Source organism: Vulpes vulpes, chromosome 1 (genome assembly GCF_048418805.1).
Source record: "Vulpes vulpes isolate BD-2025 chromosome 1, VulVul3, whole genome shotgun sequence".
Lineage (NCBI taxonomy): Eukaryota > Metazoa > Chordata > Mammalia > Carnivora > Canidae > Vulpes > Vulpes vulpes.
The window spans coordinates 187,231,356-187,252,346 of record NC_132780.1 but is presented as its reverse complement, the minus strand read 5'-3'; the positions used below and the strand labels follow the sequence as shown (position 1 = coordinate 187,252,346).

At 34.6% G+C, this 20,991-nt stretch overlaps 1 protein-coding gene across 3 annotated transcripts in view; it reads left to right on the top strand.

Moving 5' to 3' along the window:
* ASCC3 (activating signal cointegrator 1 complex subunit 3) overlaps window positions 1–20,991 on the top strand; it is a 340,865-nt gene that overhangs the window by 307,080 nt on the left and 12,794 nt on the right. For all 3 annotated transcript variants that reach the window (XM_026002925.2, XM_026002927.2, XM_026002926.2), the window contains exon 37: window positions 8,824–9,048. In XM_026002925.2, coding sequence (XP_025858710.2) covers window positions 8,824–9,048 — 225 coding nt within the window. The remainder of the gene's footprint in view (window positions 1–8,823; window positions 9,049–20,991) is intronic.

The following is a 20,991-nucleotide window of genomic DNA, read 5'->3' as shown; positions in this document are numbered from 1 at the left end:
AATACAACAAAAAGCACTGATGATCAAATTTACCTGAAAAAAAACAAAAGTACAATGAGCATGATTATAAGTCATCAGTTCTGATCAGTTACACTGCATCTCTGTGAGTTCACCAGCACTAATTTTTCCTTTAGCATTGGAACAGATCATTGTTTCTTTAGCACCAAATGAAGGAGTTGGTTTTCATTAGAAGTCATGCTTTATGAAGATGTCTATCACATGCATCTTTGGATGCTAGAATCACAGAATACAGAAAGATGTTCACACTTAACAGAGGTATTTGGGAACTAAGATTGAGAAATGCCCAGTTTATATTGTTAATTTGTCTCTGTCTCTCTCTTTCTCTCTTTCCCTCCATCTCTCTCTCCCTCCCTTCTGTTTGTGCATAGCAGGGCAGTGAGAGAGGGAGTATATAATCAAATTTGAACAAGATTGTACTGAGGAGAGTAGATGACTTAGGTAATACTATTAGTGCTTTTAGCCGAATTCTTACTTTCTGTATAATTTTTCTTTAATTGAACTATGAAAATAATTTGTAAGCCTAATCCTGTTTCCTACATATTCAAAACCTAGAAAGCCAATTCAGTTTGCGTTATTAAAATAACTATTTGATTTTCTTCTGCTAAAAGATCAAAAGTTGTATTTAATGAATAGTAGAAAGAAATCTAAATATGAATAAAATGTTAGACCATGAAACAGGTTTAAAGTTGATTTCTTCTCCCTCCACCTTTACCCAGCTATCTGAATTATTGCCTTTTTTTTCCCCTTTCTTTAAGTGTAGTTTGCATGCTAGACAGAAAGCTCCTACCCACTGAGTGTTCCCAACTTCTCTGCTATTAATAGCGTCATCATTCTCTTCATCCCTGAGGCTTAAACCTCAGACCCCTCCTTATCATATTATTTTTTCTGCACGGAATGCAAGGAATCCCTCTCCCTCTGTCCTCTCCTACAAATTGTTCTAAGCCTAGAACAAACACTATCTCTTTTGGGAAATTTTCCAATACACCCAACTCACTCCAGTGCTCTTCTCTGAATAATAGTATTTTATTTTACACTCAAAATAATTATTTATATAAATTTTCCCCCAACATTTTAAGTTCCTTAAATGTAAAAGGTCATGTTTCAGATTTCTGAACCATCTTCTTTCTTATATGCTATTCATTTTTTCTTAACTATTTGGCAAGCCTGGAATAGGTGGATAGTCATCCATTGGGATTTGGATGGAGCCCAGATATTATATGAAGATGAATTAGCCATCACGTGATGTTGCTTTAGTCCTGAAATCACCTGAAATCAAAAATAATATAACTGTCATGTATAACTGGTCCTTCTTTAGCAGATGACTTCAGAGAGAACAGGCAGGAAAGAGCTGAAATGATTTGTGAAAGGAAAACCAACATGACACATAGGGGCAAAAAAATTAGTAATTGCTAATATGTCAGCATACACTTCTTTACAAGAAGCAATCCAAAAGATGAAGATAGTTTTTAAGATAGTGTGGATTAGCTGTGATTTTTGATGAATACATAGCAAAATAAGATGAAACATGATTTTAAAATATTTATCTAGTTCAGTTAAACAATATTTCAGATATTCATTTAAAATATTTTTTCAGGGATCCCTGGGTGGCGCAGCGGTTTGGCGCCTGCCTTTGGCCCAGGGCGCGATCCTGGAGACCCGGGATCGAATCCCACGTCGGGCTCCCGGTGCATGGAGCCTGCTTCTCCCTCTGCCTGTGTCTCTGCCTCTCTCTCTCTCTCTGTGACTATCATAAATAAATAAAAATTTAAAAAAAAAAAAAGAAAAAGAAAAATAAAAAAATAAAATATTTTTTCAATGTACTATATTGAATCGGTTGAAGTTATTTTAAACATTTTTTTAGTCTCTTGGACTCATGATTTTCCTTTGCACTATAGGACCTTTGTATATACTGTTCCTAGAACACTTTTCAGTTCTCTCTTCATCTAATTAATATCTGCTGATTATCTCTATCTTAGCTTATCTGCCTTTTCCTTCTGGAAGCTTTTATGACCTTCCTAACTCTGTCAGATTTCTTAGCTAAAAACTCTCATGCTTCCCATGTGTTTCTTCTTCATAGTTCTTGTCACCTTATCAAATTTGCATTTATTTTTGTGATTGGTTAAATATTATATGTTTTTCTCATAAGGCAGATAGTCAACAAATATTCGTTTAAAAGAATTTATTCCATTTAGTTTATGAAATAAGAATTTGACTTAATATCGTCTGAATTTTTATCATAAGGATATAACTATCTTTTTAGTAGTCTTATAATATATTCTTAGCATACAGTGAAGGCATAGGTTTCTGAAATTGTAAGTCAAACACGAAAGGATGAAAACCTACATGGGTAGTAGAATACTCTGTTTCATATTAATGAATTCCAAATAATATAATTGTCAGGGGTTCATCACACAGTTTTATTTCTTAGGCAGGAATTCTGTGCCTATCAAATACAAATCAAAAGTTATCTCATACCCCTCTGTTAGCTTTTAATCCCTCCCCTCCAACCCTGACCCCTTCCCTAGACAACCACCAGTCTATTTTCTGTCTCTGTAGTTGAGTTTGCAAATCCTTGAGTATGTACTGTGTTTTGATCTGGCTTCTTTCATCATAATTATTGGAGATTCATCCATATTACCATAAGTATCAATAGATTTATTTATTTTATTTTTATTGCTTGGTAAAATTCCGTTGTATGGGTCCATTGTATAGTTATAATTGGTTTATCCCTTCATCTGTTGGTGAGCATTTAGGTTTTTCCCTCTATACATAAAGCTATTATCAACTACTGTGTACGATCTTTGTGTGGATATATGCTGTCTTTTCTCTTAGGTAAATCACTAGGAATGGAATAGCTGGATCACATGGTAGTTCTATGTTTAAATTTTAAGAAAATGTAAAAAAAATAAATAAATAAATAAATAAATAAATAAATTTTAAGAAAATGTGAAACTGTTTTCCTAAGCAATTGTAACATTTTAAATTCCTGCAAGCTGTGTAAGAAAAGTTCCAATTTTTCTCCATTCTTGCCAGTGCTTGGTATGTTAGTCGCTTAAATTTTGGCTATTCTAATTTTTGTTTTCCTAGTAATTAATATTTCACATCTTTACATAAAGTATCTGTTGAAATCTTTGCCTTGTTTTCACTGGGATGTTTGTATTTCCACTTTGAGTTTTGAAAGTTTATACATTGTGTTTAGAAGTCCTGTATTAGATAGGTGCTTTGCAAATGTTTTCAGTCTATAGCCTATATTTTAATTCTCTTAATGTCTAAGAACAGATATTCTTTAATTTGATGAAGCTCAGTTTATCAATTTTTTTATAGATCATGCTTTAAGTTATCCTGCCAAGAAATCTTTTCCTAACTCTAAGTAGCAGAAATGTCTTTCTGTTTTTCTCCTGGAAGTTTTATAGTTTTAGATTTTATATTTAGGTCTATTACATGTTTTGATTGAGTTTTTTATATACAGTACAAAGTAGAGTTTGAATTGTTTCTTTTTGCTTTATTTGGGTTTGTTTGTGGGTTTGGTTTTTTTGTTTTGTTTTGTTTGCATGTAGATGCCCAATTATTCTTGAAAAGACTATTCTTTCTCTGCTACTTTGCCTTTCACACTTTGTCAAAAATTGGTTGTCTGTGTAGTTATGTGTTTCTTTCTGGACTCTGTTCCAATAGAACACTTTTGATTAGATTAAGCTTCACAATTAAAGTCTTGAAATCAGGGATGCCTGAGTGGCTCAGCAGTTGAGCCATCTGCCTTCGGCTCAGGATGTGATCCTGTGATCCCGGGACCAAGTCCCATATCCGGCTCCCTGTATGGAGCCTGCTTCTCTGTCTGCCTCCATCTAGACCTCTCTGTCTCTCTATGTCTCTCATGAATAAATAAATCTTAAAAAAAAAAAAAAGTCTTGAAATCAGGTATTATTAACTCTTCACCTTTTTTCTTTTAAATATTTTATTTATTCATGAGAGAGAGAGAGAGAGAGATGTAGAAACATAGGTAGAATGAGAAGCAGACCCCCTCCAAAGAGCCTGATGTAGGACTCGATCCCAGACCCTGGGATCACTCCCTGGGCCAAAGGCAGATGCTCAACCATTGAGCCACCCAGGCGTCCCTTCAACTTTGCTCCTTTTCAGAATTCTTTCAGCTATGCTAGGTTTTTTGCATTTCCATAAGAGTTTTAGAATCAATTTGTCAGTTTCTACCAAAAAAGTCTACTGTGGTTTTGATTGAGATTATATTAAACCTATAGATCAGTTCTAGGAGAATTAAAGTATATCTCTCCAGTTAGTTACGCCCTCTGATTTTTCTTAGCAGTGTTTCATAGTACACTTTGCAGTGTACAGGTGTTTCATGCTTTTTCTTCGGATTCACCTCTAAGTACTTCATATATTTTATGCTGTATATTTTTTCATTTCTGATTATTGGTTGCTGATATACAGAAATGCAATTATACAATTAATATTTGTACATTAGTCTTCTGCAACATTGCTAAACTCACTCTATTTTATAGATTCCATTGGGTTTTCTATCTTGATGATCATACCATCTACAAATGAAGGTGATTTTACTTCTTCCTTTTCAATCTGGGTTTCTTTTATTTGTTATTGGATTGAACTGACTGAAAATTCTGGTGCCATTTATTACAGAAATACAAAGAGCAGATATTCCTTTCTTATCCCTGATCTTAGGGAGAAAGCACTCAATCAGTTACTGTTAAATATGATATTAGTTCTAGGTTTCTCAGAGATTAAGGTACCCTTCTTTTTTATTTGCTGAGAGCTTTCATTAGGGATAGTTAGATTTTGTCTTTTTTTTTTTTTTTTTGCATTTAGTGAGGTGATTGTGTTTTCTTTTTAAGTTTATTAATAAAATGAATTAATTATATTGATATTCAAATATTAAAAAATCCTTCAGTCACTCACTGCACTCACATACTTGGACACTCTGTTGTTAGGCACATACACACTAAAAATTGTTATGTCTTCCAGGTGAATTGACCCCTTTGTCCTTATGTAATTCCCTTCTTTTTCACTGATAACTTTCCTTGCTTTGAAGTCTGCTCTGTCTGAAATTAATATAACTACTCTTGCTTTTATTTTGATTAGTGTTAGCATGGTATTTTTCTCCATCCACTTACTTTTAATCTATATGTGTCTTTATACTTAAAGAGATTTCTTGTAGACACCATATAGTTGGATTGTGTTTTTTATCCACTCTGACAGTCTCTTTTAATCATCTAGATCACTGACAATTCAAAGTGTTTACTGATATAATTGGATTCATCTACCCTACTTGCTACTATTTTCTATTTGTAGCCCTTGTTCTTTGTTATTCTTTTTGTTTTCCACTCTTTTTCTGCCTTTTGTGGTTTTAATTGAGCAATTATTTGATTTCACTTTCTCCTTTCTTAGCATGTCAGTTAAACCTTATTTTTTTGCTTCTTTTAGTGATTGCCCCAGTTTACAATATACATGTACTACCACTCCATTTCCATTTTCAGTTAACATACTACTTCACAGGTAGTGTGAATACTTTATAATAACACCATAGTACTAATTCCTCAATCTCATTTCTTGTATCATTGTTGTCATTCACTTCACTTTAAATATAAATATATATATATATAAATATACACATAAGCATATAGATGTAAGATATATACATAAACATAATCAAATACATTGTTGCTATTATTATCTTGAACAAAGTGTTATCAGGTCAGTTAACAATAAGAAAAATAAAAGCTTTACTTTAGGGCAGCCCCGGTAGCGCAGTGGTTTAGCGCCGCCTGCAGCCTGGGGTGTGATCCTGGAGACCTAGGATTGAGTCCCACATTGGGCTCCCTGCATGGAGCCTGCTTCTCCCTCTGCTTGTGTCTCTGCCTCTCTGCCTGCCTCTCTCTCTCTCTCTCTCTCTGCCTCTGAATAAATTAAAAAAAAAAAAAGGAAATTTAAAATAAATAAATAAATAAATAAATAAATAAATAAATAAAAGCTTTACTTTATCTCCACTTATTCCCTCTTTCATATTCTCCTTTATTTTTTTAAAGATTTTGTTTATTTATTTGACAGCATAAGCAGGGGGAGCAGTAGGCAGAGGCAGTCAGTGGGGCTCAATCCCAGGACCTTAGATCATGACCTGAGCTGAAAGTAGATGCTTAACCAGCTGAGCCACCCAGGCACCACTCTCTTTTCTTTATTTAGATATAAGTTTCTAACCTATATTATTTTCCTTCTCTCTAAAGAACTTATAATGTATCATGTAAGGCATGTCTACTGACAACAAATTAACTCAATTTTTATCTGAGAAAGTCTTCATTTCTCTTTCACTTTTGAAAAGTAACTTTATAAGGTACAGAATTCTAGGTTGCTGAGTTTTTTCTCTCAACACTTTAAATATATCATTACACTCTCTTCTTGCTTGCTTGGTTTTTGAGAAGTCAGATGTAGTTCTTATCTTTGTTGCTCTATAAGATGTATTTTTCCCCTGGCTTCTTTCAGGATTTTTTCTTTATTTATAATCAGAGTTTGAAGGTGATATGCCTAAGTGTAGATTTTTTGGATTTATTCTGCTTGGTATTCTCTGGATCGGTGGTTTGGTGTCTGACGTTAATATAGAGAAATTCTCAGTCATTATTGTTTCAAATATTTCTTCTGTTTCTTTCTGTCTTTCTTCTTGTTCTGGTATTCCCATCATGTATATGTTATATCTTTGGTAGTTGTTCATAGTCCTTGAATATTCTATTCTGGTTCTTTCAGTCTTTGTTCTCTTTGCTTTTTAGTTCTTGAAGATTCTATTGATGTCCTCTAGCTCAGTTCTTTTCTTAGGTATGTCCTGTCTACTAATAAATCCATCAAAGGCATTCTCCATGTCCATTACAATAATTTTTGTTTTTAGCATTTCTTTTTGGTTCTTACTTAGCATTTTTCTCTCATTTTACATTGCCCATCTATTCTTTTTTTTTTAAGATTTTGATTTATTTGAGGAGAGTGCATGAATGGGGGGAGGGGCAGAGGGACAAGCAGACTCCCCACTGAATGTGGAGCCTGACTCAGGGCTTGATCCCAAGACCCTGAAATCATGACCTGAGCCGGGATCAGATGTTTAACCAACCAAGCCATCAAGTGCCCCATCCATCTGTTCTTATGTGCTGCCTACTTTATCCATTAGAGCCGTTAGCATATATTAGTTGAGTAGCAACTAATTATAGTCGTTTTAAATTCCCAGTCTAATAATTCTAAAATCTCTGCCATGCCTGATAATTCTAATATCTTTGCCATTCTGGTATTAGCTTTGTCTGTTGAAATTGGGTAGGTCTTTTTGTTTTGGGGTTTTGGGGGAGGGGGGATGGGGAGCATTGTTTGTTTTGCTTTTTGATATACCTTGTATTTTTTTCTTGATAACCAGACATAATGTACTTTGTAAAAAATAAGAAGAAGAATGCTGTAAATAGGTCTTTAGTAATGTGCTGATGAGGTTGGGGGAAATATGCTATAGTTCTGTGATTAGGTCTCGATCTTTTAGTGAGCCAGGCCTTGGGACCATGAACTTCACAATTGTTTCTCAGGTTTTTTTCTTTCCCCTTAGATGGGACAGGATGACTAAAATGGCCAAAGTTGGGTGTTTCCCTTATTCAAGGGCAATTAAGCTCTAATAGTACCCTAGCAGGTTAGAGTTTGGTTAACTAGTTTCTCCTGAGTGTAGACCTTGTTAAGAACAGAATTCCCTGGCATATTTCAAACTGGAAACCCCCTGCTGGAACTCCCTGCTGGAAGCCCCTGCCGTTTTCGCTCTGATACTTCCCATGGGAATCTAGTCAAGCTCCTGGATGTAAACTTCAAATATTTTTGGACTCCCCCTAAGATTGGGTCTTCCTGGAGTTTTTAAGTCTGAGTTATTTACACTGATCCTCCAATAATTCAACAATTACAGCTCAGATTTCCTTAATGGTTCCCTTGGTGGTTTCTGCTCATGAGTATCTGCTTCTGTTAGATATGACTCCCTATATTTGCCTATGTCTCCAGTCTTAGGGGAGCAATTTGCCCCATGTCCTCTCCTCTTTTATGTATCCAAAAAGAGCTGTTGATCTTTCAATTTGTTCAGCTTTTTACTTGTCATAAGAACAGAATGGTGACTTCGAAGCTTTGTACATGTGGAACTGGAAAATCTCAATTTCAAATCATTTTACTTTAATCTAATCTAATACAATAAATTTTAAGTTAATGATGCTTCTCTTCATCCTTTCTTACCTCAACAATCTTATCCTCAATCCTGCTGCCCCAGGCCTGCCATATTCCTTTCACTTATTCTAAAGATCTTAACTTAAATGTCATTGTTCCCAAGAAACTTTCCCTGACTCTCTAAAATAAGTAGGTCCCCAAACTGAATGTCCCGTCAGCACTCTGTACTTACCATACATTAACATTCATTATATTTTGTAGAACTTGTCTGTCCTTGAGGAACTCAGTTTCTGGTTCAGTGCTGTAACCCAGTGTCAAGCATAGTGTGTGATGCCCAGCAAGTCCCCTGTTATTTTTGTTGATTATGTAAATAAAAAGAACAATAATAGTATTGCAAAGTTCTAAGAGGCATGATTGGTTACCTTGTGGTTTTCCTAAACCATGTTTTAAATGTCAGTAGTTAAGCTAGGAAGTACATTAATTACTGTACTTTTGATCCAGTACATTATTTTCTATATGTATATATATCTGTGTGTGTGTGTGTGTGTGTGTGTGTGTATATATATATATACATATATATATATATATATCTGTGTGTACGTCTGTTTTTTTTTTTTTCAGGATGCAGAAGAATACACAGATTTGCCAGTAAGACACAATGAAGATCATATGAATAGTGAACTGGCAAAATGTCTTCCCCTTGAATCAAATCCTCATTCATTCGATAGCCCTCACACCAAAGCACATCTCCTACTACAGGCGCATCTCAGCAGAACCATGCTGCCCTGCCCAGATTATGACACTGATACCAAAACAGTCTTGGACCAAGCGCTCAGAGTATGTCAGGTATGAAAGTGTAATACCTATATTTTCTCCCATGATTTCTGCTTCTTCCCTCCTGTTTTTCCTTACATTTAAAATATTTTATCATAGTGTTGTTGAGAAAATTTGATGAATCAAACCAAGAATTTTCAAAGGAAAAGGTAAATATAAATTCACTAACATTATGATTTCAGAGCAGCCCCAGTGGCCCAGTGGTTTAGTGCCGCCTTCGGCCTGGGATGTGATCCTGGGGACCCGGGATCGAGTCCCACGTCGGGGTCCCTGCATGGAGCCTGCTTCTCCCTCTGTCTGTCTCTCTGCCTCTGTCTCTCTCTGTGTGTCATGAATAAATAAATAAAATCTTTAAAAAAAAAAAGATGATGATTTTAGTTATCCATTGGATAAAAAAGGAAAGTAAAAGTAAATGCCAGGTACTTTTCTAGGTACTGAGCATATTGCAGTGAACAAGCAAAAGATTGCCTACTGTTATGGGCTTTCACTTGAGATGGAAAAGACAATATAAGTCAAGGGGTGAAAGCTGCTCTTTTTATAAAAGATAAAAGTATAATCAAGGAAATAATAGAGAAAGATGGAAAGTGTTGTTTTGCACTACTTTAAATGTATTCAGGGACTATCTTGCTTATAAAGTAACATTAAAGAAAGAATTGAAAGAAGAGAGTAAGCCATAAGATATCTGAGGGAGCATACTCCAAAAACTATGAAAAGCTAGTGCCAGGTCTCTCATGCAGAAACTTACTTGGTATAGCCCAAGAAAAATAAAGGAGATCATTTAAAGAAGGTGGAAAGAGGCACTAGAAATGAAGTCAAGAAACAGGGAATATGGAGATTATTTTCTCAGAGAAAATGGAGTCGGGTCAAGGTAGGGAGTTTGTAAACCATTAAGGATTTTGGATTTTACTTTGAGAGGCAAACTGCTAGAGCAGTGGTCACTAATGGTTATGTTGGTTATATCTATGAATATTTACCATATTTATTAAAACTGAAAAATCCTGAAATATTTATTATGTTATTTAAAAATAACAATAACAAACCCATTATATGTTAATAAAAATAACATGATTTTTCAGGAAAAGTAAATATTTTCCAGGACAATAAAGAAAATTAGTGAAAAGTATGGAATTACTTTACATTTTTACAAATATCTTTAATGTCTAGCTTAATAGAAGTCAGTTAGATCCATACATATATCTCCTTTTGCAATCAGTCTGTTACAATATAATGTTTTATGAAAAAATATATGAAGTGTATGAAGAAAAACCAGCCTCACAAAGATATGTAGTTTGAAAAGTAAAGAAGTATTTTTATAACCTTTTCAGGTTATTGTAGATATTCTTTTCTGACACTACATGAAAACTTGACATGCAGTATTTCTTGAAGGTTAGTTGCAGTATAGAATCTGAAACCCTACCAATGAACTTTTCATATCTTGATTGCTTTAGAGTTAGGCATGGAATCATGGCAGCTAGACCAGTTTGGTAAGTGTGAAACTGGTGAGAATTGGTTGGTTCCCTGTTTTGTTTTGGTTTTTTTTTCTGCCTTAGAATCTGCTGATGAACTGGAAAGGGGTTTTTAGGGAAAGTGAGGAGCCAAAGAGGGTTCCAGGGCTTTTTTCCTGAGCAGATGGAAGGATGGAGCTGCCATTTGCTAAGAGATGATTGGGAGAGAAGTACTCCTAAGGGATTGAGATTATAAGAGATTTGATTTTCTATATTTTATCTTTTTTGGACATTTCTGTAGTAAATTTTTTTTTAATTTTCCAAAAGTTTAGGGTGTTTTAAGATAGAGTCTGTGTATAGGGAGGTACATGGAGATACTGTATTTACAAAATTAAAGACTTGTAAATAACCTAAGTATCTTTCCAGTTATAGAATGCTGTAAAATATTACAATTTCATTCTTGGATTCTATGTATGAATTCTCTATGTATATAGAACATCTGTATATGTGCAAATATGCTTAGAAAGAAGATGCAAAATAGTGTCCATCAAAATGTGAACAGTAGCCATCTCTGTAACAGGATTGTGGGTGATTTTTAATTTCTTCTTTATGCTTTTCTAAAATGCTTAAATGTTTTTAAAATTAGCTTTTAACATTTTTATTATCAGAAAAATACTTTATGTTATTTAAAAGAATAGGGATATTTCATAAAATAGAATAAGTACAAACTTTCAAGAATAAGTACAAACTTTCAGGAATTATTAAAGGTAAGGCTATAATAAACACATGCATTTTTTGACAGCCTTTTGTAACCAGCACATGCTTTACCCCTCTAGGAAGACATATACACACATATGCCACATCTTCTTTATCCATTCATCTATCCATGAATACTCTTGGCCATTGTAGATAATGCTGCTGTAAACATAGGGGTACATGTATCCCTATGAATTAGTGTTTCTGTATTCCTTGGGCAAATACTCAGTAGTGTGATTGCTGGATCATAGAGTTCTATTTTCAACATTTTTTTAAAGATTTTATTTATTTATTCATGAGAGACACCGAGAGAGAGGCAGAGACACAGGCAAAGGGAGAAGAGAAGCAGGCTCCATGCAGGGAGCCTGATGTGGGACTCGATCCTGGGACTCCAGGATCACACCCTGGGCCAAAGGCAGGCACTAATCTGCTGTGCCACCCAGGGATCCCTATTTTTAACATTTTGATGAAACTCCATACTGTTTTCCACAGTGGCTCCACCAGTTTGCCTTCCCACCACACTGCAAGAAGGTTACTTTTTCTCCACAACCTCACCAACACCTGTTGTTTCTCTTGTTATTGACCTTAGCCATTCTGAAAGGTGTAAGGTGATACTGCATTGTAGTTTTGATTTGAATTTCCCTGATGATAAGTGATGATGAGCATCTTTTCATGTGTTTTTTGGCCATCTCTATGTTTTCTTTGAAAAAATGTATATTCATGTCTTCTGCACATTTTGAATTGGATTATTTGTTTTGGGGATATTGATTTGTAGAAGGTCTTTAAATTTTTTTCTCTTATTTTTAAATTTATAACTCCTTTCTCCACCTATAAGAAACCTCTCATTAATCAAAACATATTTACTATTTCCTCAATCCTAGCATACTCCTGGTGTCATTTTAGAATTACTAACCCTTTTCCCTACAAAAACCAAATTTACTAGCTAGAGTACTATAGTTGTGTTTTGTTCCTTTTTGCCCCTGGAAACTCAAAAGCTCTTTTTCTTTGTACATTTATACATATACATACTTGCTCTCTCAGTTTTTTCTTTTGTAGATTTTCATCATGTTATTTTATAAACTTTTTAAATTTATAACACTAAATATTCTTTAACACTAATGTTTTTCTCAACATAATTTCTAATGGCTGCACTATATTTCTTCATGTGAAGGTCATAGTTTATTTAATGACTCCACTATAGTCAGACATTGTGGTAGAATTTTATTATAAATTATTAGTTATGATCACCTTAAATATTGAGTTGGCTTTTCAGAAGCCACGTTAGTAAAAAAAAAAAAGTTATAAAAAGATGGCAACAAGCTTGGTATCCTAAATCCTCTCATTTCTGAAATTTATAAGATTGTGTTAAAAGTAAACATGCCAGGAAGAGAAAAGAATATTAGGGTTGCCAATGGGAATTTGGGGAAGAAAATCAGGAGTTGGTAAAATTTTCTGTGTCTTATTGACAGTTTTATCATTGTACCCTGTTCTTCTCGTTTGATAATGTGACTATTATTGGCCTTAAAAAGTATTGGTTCAAGCAGTTTTCCAAGCTGCAGCCCTGCTGGCTGATTGAAAATTATACTATTGCCCTCATGGAATATCAGCATGACCTTGTGGCCTCTCTGTGGGACTCTGAGCCACCAGCTCTTACCATAAATTCAGCTCAGCTCTTATTTTAGTATAAGGTACAAGGCAAGTCACTTAACCCCTCGTGTCTGAAAAAAAAAAATAACACCTTACAAGAATAGGGTGTTAGTTAATGTTTATAAATTAAACAATGATTTGAGAACTCAAGGAAATAGGTCTAGTTTAGTATTCTTATTCTTAGTAGTTCTTTTATTTCCTTGTTTTATCATAGTCATTTACTCTAAAGCTTTTTTATGCTATTTATTTTATAGAAACATACCTTTTATATGAATCATCATTTAGATTATGAAAACTCTCTAGTCTTGACTACCCATATCTGAAGGAATCCTTCACAAAAAAAAAAAATATATAGTTGTGTAGTCCTGTTTCCCTGTTGGAGATCAGAATATACACAGCCTGCCCTCCCTTCTCATACTCACACACAGCCTGCCCTCCCTTCTCATACTCATTTGAAATTCTATATCAAAGTCATTTGTGTCTTTCTTTTCTTGGTTTGGTTTGAGGTGTTTTTGTAATGATTCCTTTTAATATGTTACTGTTATTAGTATCTCCATTTCCATCCCACTGAACAAAAATAAAAGTAAAAATTGTGCATATCTGTTTTTAAAATCTGCTTAAAATATTTTCATTTGTAGATTGAGTGATTATAGAGTTGATTATTCTTGCTATTTCACCTTTGAAACCCTCTTCTTGATCATGTTGACTGTAATATATACTTGTAAAATATCATAAGTGAAATGACATCCTTTCTGTATTGGATGTACTAAAGGAAAATTTTATGTTTTTTAGCCTTTATGAGAAGATTACAAATAAGAAGTTTCAAAAATTAAACTGACTTGCCTAAATTTTCCAAATTTGACAGCAAAGTGAGAACTGCTGATGTCTGGTTGATGTCTTTTGATTACCTCTCTGCTGTTTTGTTTTTTTGTTGTTGTTGTGGTTGTTTGTTTGTTTTGTTTTGTTTTGTTTTAATCAAGAGAGGAAGAAATTGATGTTTAGAGAAGTTAAATAACTTTGTTAAATGTGATTTGTCAAGGCAGTCCATACTGAAACCAGTGGAAATACCAGGACTTTAAATCCTGATCTGTTATCTCTGATCTTTTCTAAGAAGTGCCATAAGTCTTTACATTAGTCATCTCATTTTTACTTAAAAGTAAAATCTTTAAAATCATCCACATTTAAATGAAAACTATCTAAATACAATAGTGAGCCAAATAGCAAAAGGCTACCAGTTTATAGCTTAGTCACTCCCACTACCTCCTGTTTGGTATTTATAGCAAAACTTCCCAGTGATTGAATGCTTTCAGGTGTTTCACAGAAAAAGGGAAGCCCGGGCTGGAGGAGCTGACTCAGTGAGCGGAGAACCAGAGGGCTGTGTGCTTCAAAGTGTGATTGTGCTGTCAGGTTACTAGGTTATTTGGGAAAGTTTCTTGCAGATGCGGCAGATGATAGATTGACCTGTCAGCTAATGCTGCTGCAGCCTGAATTTAATAGATCAAAATATCTGTGTGCATTTTGATATTTATTTTAAAGGACTTTTAGCATCAGTGCCTTTAAAGACGATAAGATGATTCTGCGATCTCATGAAAGAAGATACACACACGCACACACACACAGATATGTGACTGTAGGTTAGTTAGAAAGATATCTGGAGAGCTTTGCTTCCAAATTTAAATTGGAATTAACATATATAAATACCAAATTCGACCAGAATTATTTGGGGAATTGTGCACTATCCCTGCATGCCACAACAAAAAAATCACTATATGATGATGGGCCCCTAAGGCAGACCATCATTAACAATGATAGTGCTGAACAGTTTTTGAGAACTTTTCTTTGTACCAGGCTCTGTTCTACTTGCTGTGCACTGCATTCATTATCATAGTCTAATGAAGTAGTACAATTATCCTCATTTTACAGATGAACACTAAGTAATCTTCCCAAGATCACAACAAAAAGAAAAACAATTTTCAGCATACAGTATACATAATAAAGGTATATATCACCAGGTTCCCTTTGTCCTATAAGGATGAATTTAAAAATTGTACTCATGGTCTAGTCAGAATTTGTTTTAAAAATGAGAACTTTACAGGAATATCCACTTTTTTTAAAAACCAAGGATTCCCGCTGGGCCATGAATAATATTTATAATTCATCACTCCCTTCTATATATACACAAATCACCTCCTCTTATTTACTCTAGCTCCCTTCAACAATCCATAATTATTTTAACCAGTTTCTAAGAGCAACTTGTTAACATGGTTGATATTTGTAATTACTTTATTGTATCATCCTACAGCGTCCAGTAGATATGCTCTTTGCCTTTTTTATATCAACTGCTTATGCTCTTTCTTGAGGTTTTTATATTATTCTAGATATACCAGTGAGTTAACCATTTACCTCTCCCACATTCTCCCCTAAAACTACAAAAATTGGAAATAATGGAGGAAGGTTCAGATTGCTGATACAACCATCGAGGGAAGGAGTAATGCCACCGTAATTTCGTAATTAAGAATAATTTCGTTATTACGAAAAACCTGTAATATAGTATATGCGTACTAGAACAACCTACGCATACATTCCTATTAAAACACACGTACACACATTATATGTTTCTCTTTCATTCTTCAAAGTTTGCCTACCCTGTCTAGGTTAGGTTCTTGGCTTCTTTCATTTGACACTTGTATACATTGCAAAATGATCACAATAGTCTAGTTATCATCTAACATGGTCATAAATGGTGCTAGTCAAAAATGAAGGGGAGGAAATATATGAATTGAATAGATACATATACTTTTCTTCACCCAGAGAGCCTTCTTAAATTTGCAAAAACAAATCCCTAAAAGTTTATTGGTGAAATTGTTGTTTAGCTCAAATTTCAGCAATAATTTGACATCTGTACCTCTGTAAACCTTTTCTGACAAACTTAAAGCACATTACATTTCAAATAATCACTGTTTTTTCCTTAACCCACATCTATTCTGAAAACACATTACATTTTCTATCTATTCTTAAGAGAATTGAATTGATAAACTTAAGATATGTGTGTATGTATGTATTCAAGTATGAGAACAGGAAGGAATATGATAAGGGAAGAAGTGATGTAATGATATGAATATTTTTTCATTGACTCAATTTTAACTGAGAAATACTATAACTATACCTGGGTCTATATTTCCATTAACAAAATGATTACCATTTGTAGTAGATTAAAAAGCATGGAAATATTTGATGATGCCAGTAGATAAAACCGCCATGGGGGAAGACTAATGTAACCTTTGAGGAGTATTTACCTACGGGTGCACTAAGCACATGCTCAGTGGGTTGTCAATGTATTGAAGAATGTCAGTGTTGATGAAGTGAACCAGTTTTAGAATCATAGAGTCAAATACAGTTAGCAGTGAAAATAGGCCAGGTGTTTCTAAGCTTAACAAAAGAAGTACTTGGTCAAATCTTTAATCCAATACTTATAAGAAATGTTTTGATATAGCAAATGGTAGATAAAATCTTCTGTATATTCTTAGAATCCTTTCACACTTTTAAATGCTTCTACTTAGACCAAATGAAAAGATTATCTTTAAGTGGACAGTATAGCATAATAGACTTCAGAAAGCTTCTTCAGATCATTTTGAGAAAAAGATGGATGGATTATTGGTAAATAATTTCTAGACTTCCAAAATTGGATTATACATATTTAGCAATCTCTAAAGAGTTAAAAAAAGATAGTTAATTGCTGCAACTCAAGTCTTTAAAGGATCCTAAGATGAAAATTACACTATTGAGTTTTAAATACATCTGTTTTATGGATATATTTCAAGGAACATTAATGTTATAAGCATATATTTAGAAGATTTTGCATCATCCAAAGTAGGCTGGAACCTTATCAATAACTATTTTTAATGTCACTGGCAAGGTGACTTGGACATAATCCTTGGCATATGGTACGCGTCAGTATATCATGGTGAATGAAATGAATAAATATTTCACTTTTTCCCTTCTAGTTCTTTATTCAGAGAGGATTAAAAAGGGAAATTTATTATGTGCGGATTCTCCAATGTTTTTGAGATTATCTGCCAAATATGTATTGTCTACCAACAAATGTAGTCTGTTTATTGTAAACATTAGTGTGACCTTATCAAATTCATGGAGACAAGGAAGTCTAATTCAGGCTGCTTTCCTGGCAAGCCTTCCAGGAGCTCATATCTTGCCATGGAAGCCTGATGAAGTTTTATTAATGGATGACTATTTAAAAGCAAGTAATTCTAAATGAACTTAATCTTGAATGATTATTCTCCCAAATGCAAAGATCCAGACCATGGTGCAGAATTACCATCCAGGTGAATCACTGTACTGTACATCTGAAACTAATATAGCACCATATGTTAACCACACTGGAATTAAAAACTTACTAAAAAAATGAATCATTATCCAGTTAGTGGTTATTTTTTCATGTGTCAAAGGTACATTTTAATTCCTCAGTAGAACATGGGAAACAACACTTAAAACAAAGTACCACTTCCACCCCTCCCCCTCCCCACCCACCAAGAAGCAACACAGAGCTGATGCATGTCACATTTCCAAAACTAACACAAATGTGTGGATTTTGAGGTGTTAAACACCTTTACTTATTCTTGTGGATTTACAGTCAATCTGCCTTCAAGGACTATAATATAATTTGGAAGGCTATTTCCCCCTGGGTGACTCTACCTGTAAGCTTTTGTATGACAATTTGGTGATGGTTTATTGATGATGTGATGCTATTATGAAGGGTCCTTCTACCCCCAGCTCCTCTCCTCATACCCACATAACAACCCTTTTCCCGGTTGGGGCTATAGGAAATGAGTAATGCTTAACCCATTTGTGTGATCAACTCACTTAAGCAGCTACTGTGAAATGTTAATCACAACTTTAATTTGTACTGCATTAGCATTTTGATTAACTTGTAGGCTTGCTAGCACACTTGAAGCGCTTTTACTCATAGTTACAGCTCGGAAATGACTTTTTGATTAATTAAGTTTGTTAGACAGCAGCTGAGCTTCCTGAATGCTAACCTTCTGGGGGTGAAAGTTCAGGAGAAAGTTACAGTGCACAACTGTTGCTATTGAAAAAGATTCTTATAAATGTACTTATAGCACTTTAATTATTGACAAAATATTGTATCATTTCTTGCAACTGACCTGAACCTTTAAAGGAGTATGCCTTTCTGTCAAGAAAGCTTTTTTTTTTTTTTTCCCCAGGTTTTCCCATCATTGTAAAACTTCTGGGAGCTCTTGAACTACATAGTGCATCTTCTAGCAGATGTCTCACAACTAATGTTTTAACAAGCTGCTTAAAATGAATTTCCAGAGTGTTTTTTTAATAAACTTTTTATTTTAGAACAGTTTTAGATGTGCAGAAAAGTTGCAGAGAGAGCCTATATATCCCACACCCAGTTTTCCTCTATTATTAGCATCTTACATTAATATGGTACATTTGTCACAATTAGTGAACCAATAGTGATATGTTATTATGAACTAAAGTCAGTACTTAGAATTCTTTAGTTTACTTAATGTCCTTTTTCTTTTCTAGGATCCCATTCAAATTACCACATTACATTTGGTTGTCATGTCTCCTTAGACTCCTCTTGGCTCTGAATTTCACAGACTTTCATTGTTTTTGATGATCTTTCCATAGTATTTTTGCACTCTCATGACATTTCATAAATAGTAACTTGACTTCTATAAATTAACAAAAATCTTTTTTTTTTTTTAGGATTTTATTTATTTACTCGTGAAAGACACACAGAGAGAAAGAGATGTAGACAGAGGGAGAAGCAGGCTCCAGGCAGGGAGCCTGATGTGGGACTTGATCCTGAGAACTCAGATCATGCCCTGAGCCAGGGGCAGGTGCTCAACCGCTGAGCCACCCAGGCGTCCCCAAAAATCTTTTTCTACCATTCCAGACTAAATAAATCTTTCTCTGAAACCCTGTCAATGTATTATTAACTTTATGTCATCTAATTTGAACAGAAGTAGCAACATTATCTAGCCCTTTCAACCTTTGTCATGATCTTATTTTCATGTGATTGTTACAGTCCCTACTCTTCCTCTAGATACACAAAAATGACTAGCAGGAGATGTGAGGAAAAAGAGGAAAAGTTCCTGGGCAGCTCAGCAGTTTAGCGCCGCCTTCAGCCCAGGGCCTGATCCTGGAGACCCGGGATCGAGTCCCACTTCGGGATCCCTGCATGGAGCCTGCTTCTCCCTCTGCCTGTGTGTGTGTGTGTGTGTGTGTGTGTGTGTGTGTGTGTGTGTGTGTGTCTCATGAATAAATAAATTAAAATCTTAGTTTTAAAAAAAAAAGAGGAAAAGTTCCTTAAAGAGAGGAAAGGATAAAGGGAGGAAGAAAAGAAGTTATAAGTCAGAATGCTAAGGGAGCTGTGGATAGAGGAGCTGGTGCATTATCTCTCCTGCTCCATATGTATACTCTACAGCCAGAGTCTTGTTGACACTGAGGACTAGTCCACAGACTTTTCAAATAAATTTACAAAATTTTAAATAATGGGCCTTAGAGCTTCATCTTATTATCTGCCTTTAATACCTCGATGTATATTGAATGATAGTTTTGCTTTTGGTGGTCAGCAATTCTGTTTCCTTGCAATGAGGTTGATTTTAATTCAGTCACAGTACCCAAAGTTCTTCTATTACCCTGGAACTATTTAAATCCAGAATTCAGTTGGATTCCAAAAGATATGTAATGCCTGCATATCAAATATTAAGATGTACTTATAACCAAATGAAAGATTCAAATTACTTTAAAATTTTTAAGTTTTCAAGAATTGTGTTAATGAAATGCATACAGAGACAGTAATTGATTAAATGCCTAATTATTTTGTCTGGAATTTTTATTTTTCTGTTATGAAGGAGGGAAAGGTTAGATGTAAACCACTTTAAATCTGTCTTGAAATGAGACAGGCTAGGGGCATCTGGCTGACTCAGTAAGTAGAGCATGTGACTCAGAATCTCAGGGGGCGTGAGTTCAAAGTCCCATGTTGGGTGTGGAGCCTACTTTAAAAAAAAGAAAAGGAACAAGCCAAGGTCAATGTAAATCATCCAAAGGTAATAGAATATAGTGTAATGAACACAGGTAATTGATTGGAAAACCAAGATCACGTCTTAATTTCACTTCTGACTGGTGTGATTACATAGCCACTGAACTCCTGTAAGCTTCAGTTTCTCCATCTGTGAGAGGAGGATGGTATCAATGCCTGCCTCATACTTGGTATTGTTATGGATTCAGGGTGAAGTATTTACAAGTGTTTTATAGTCTGTGCACCATTATACAAATATTTTCCTCATATATGCATACTGTCTATACAGCTTGACTTTAACTGTGTAAGTCACTGTTTGTGACTTTTAATAATTGAATGAAATTTTATTAGCCATAATATATAGAGAGAGATGTCAAGCTTGCATTTTTAAGTATACTCTACAGTAGCAGAAGACAAGAAAATAGCTCTCTGTTTGGATAAATCTGTCCTGTGCAGAAGTAATAGCACCACTGTGAAAATGTGGTTGAATTTAAATACTAAGACCAAGCCTGATATGCTTAGGGAATTCTTGAAATTGATTCAAAATAAACGTTCAGGGCATGAGTTGTATTCAAGTCATAAAGCATGCCTTTGGACTCCAGGACTCCTAGAACCTAAAAAATTCTTCCAGAGTGTCCAATTTCTAAACTCTGATTTTTTCATTGTTGTTTGTAGGAGTGAAGAGTGGAGTTGATTTTTACAGCCTATAGTTGTTATTGTTTTACCAATTGTTTTTTGTTTTACTTGGCATAAAGCCAAGTACTCAGAAGTTCTTGAGTTCTTACCTAGACTCTTCAACTGGCTTCCTAGTGGCACCTCAGTTACAATGTTAAAAACCAAACTCATCACCTGTTCTCCTATAAACAAATGACAGCTCCACAGTTTCTACTAATTATGATAAGGTTTTAAGTGTGGCATGATTTTATAAATACAGTGCTAGAAATTATATTTCCATTATGTCACAGCTGGAAATGACAAAGAATTCTCAATCAACAATCAACTGGAGTTCATTCCAACTTAGTAGGAGAAAGCTTC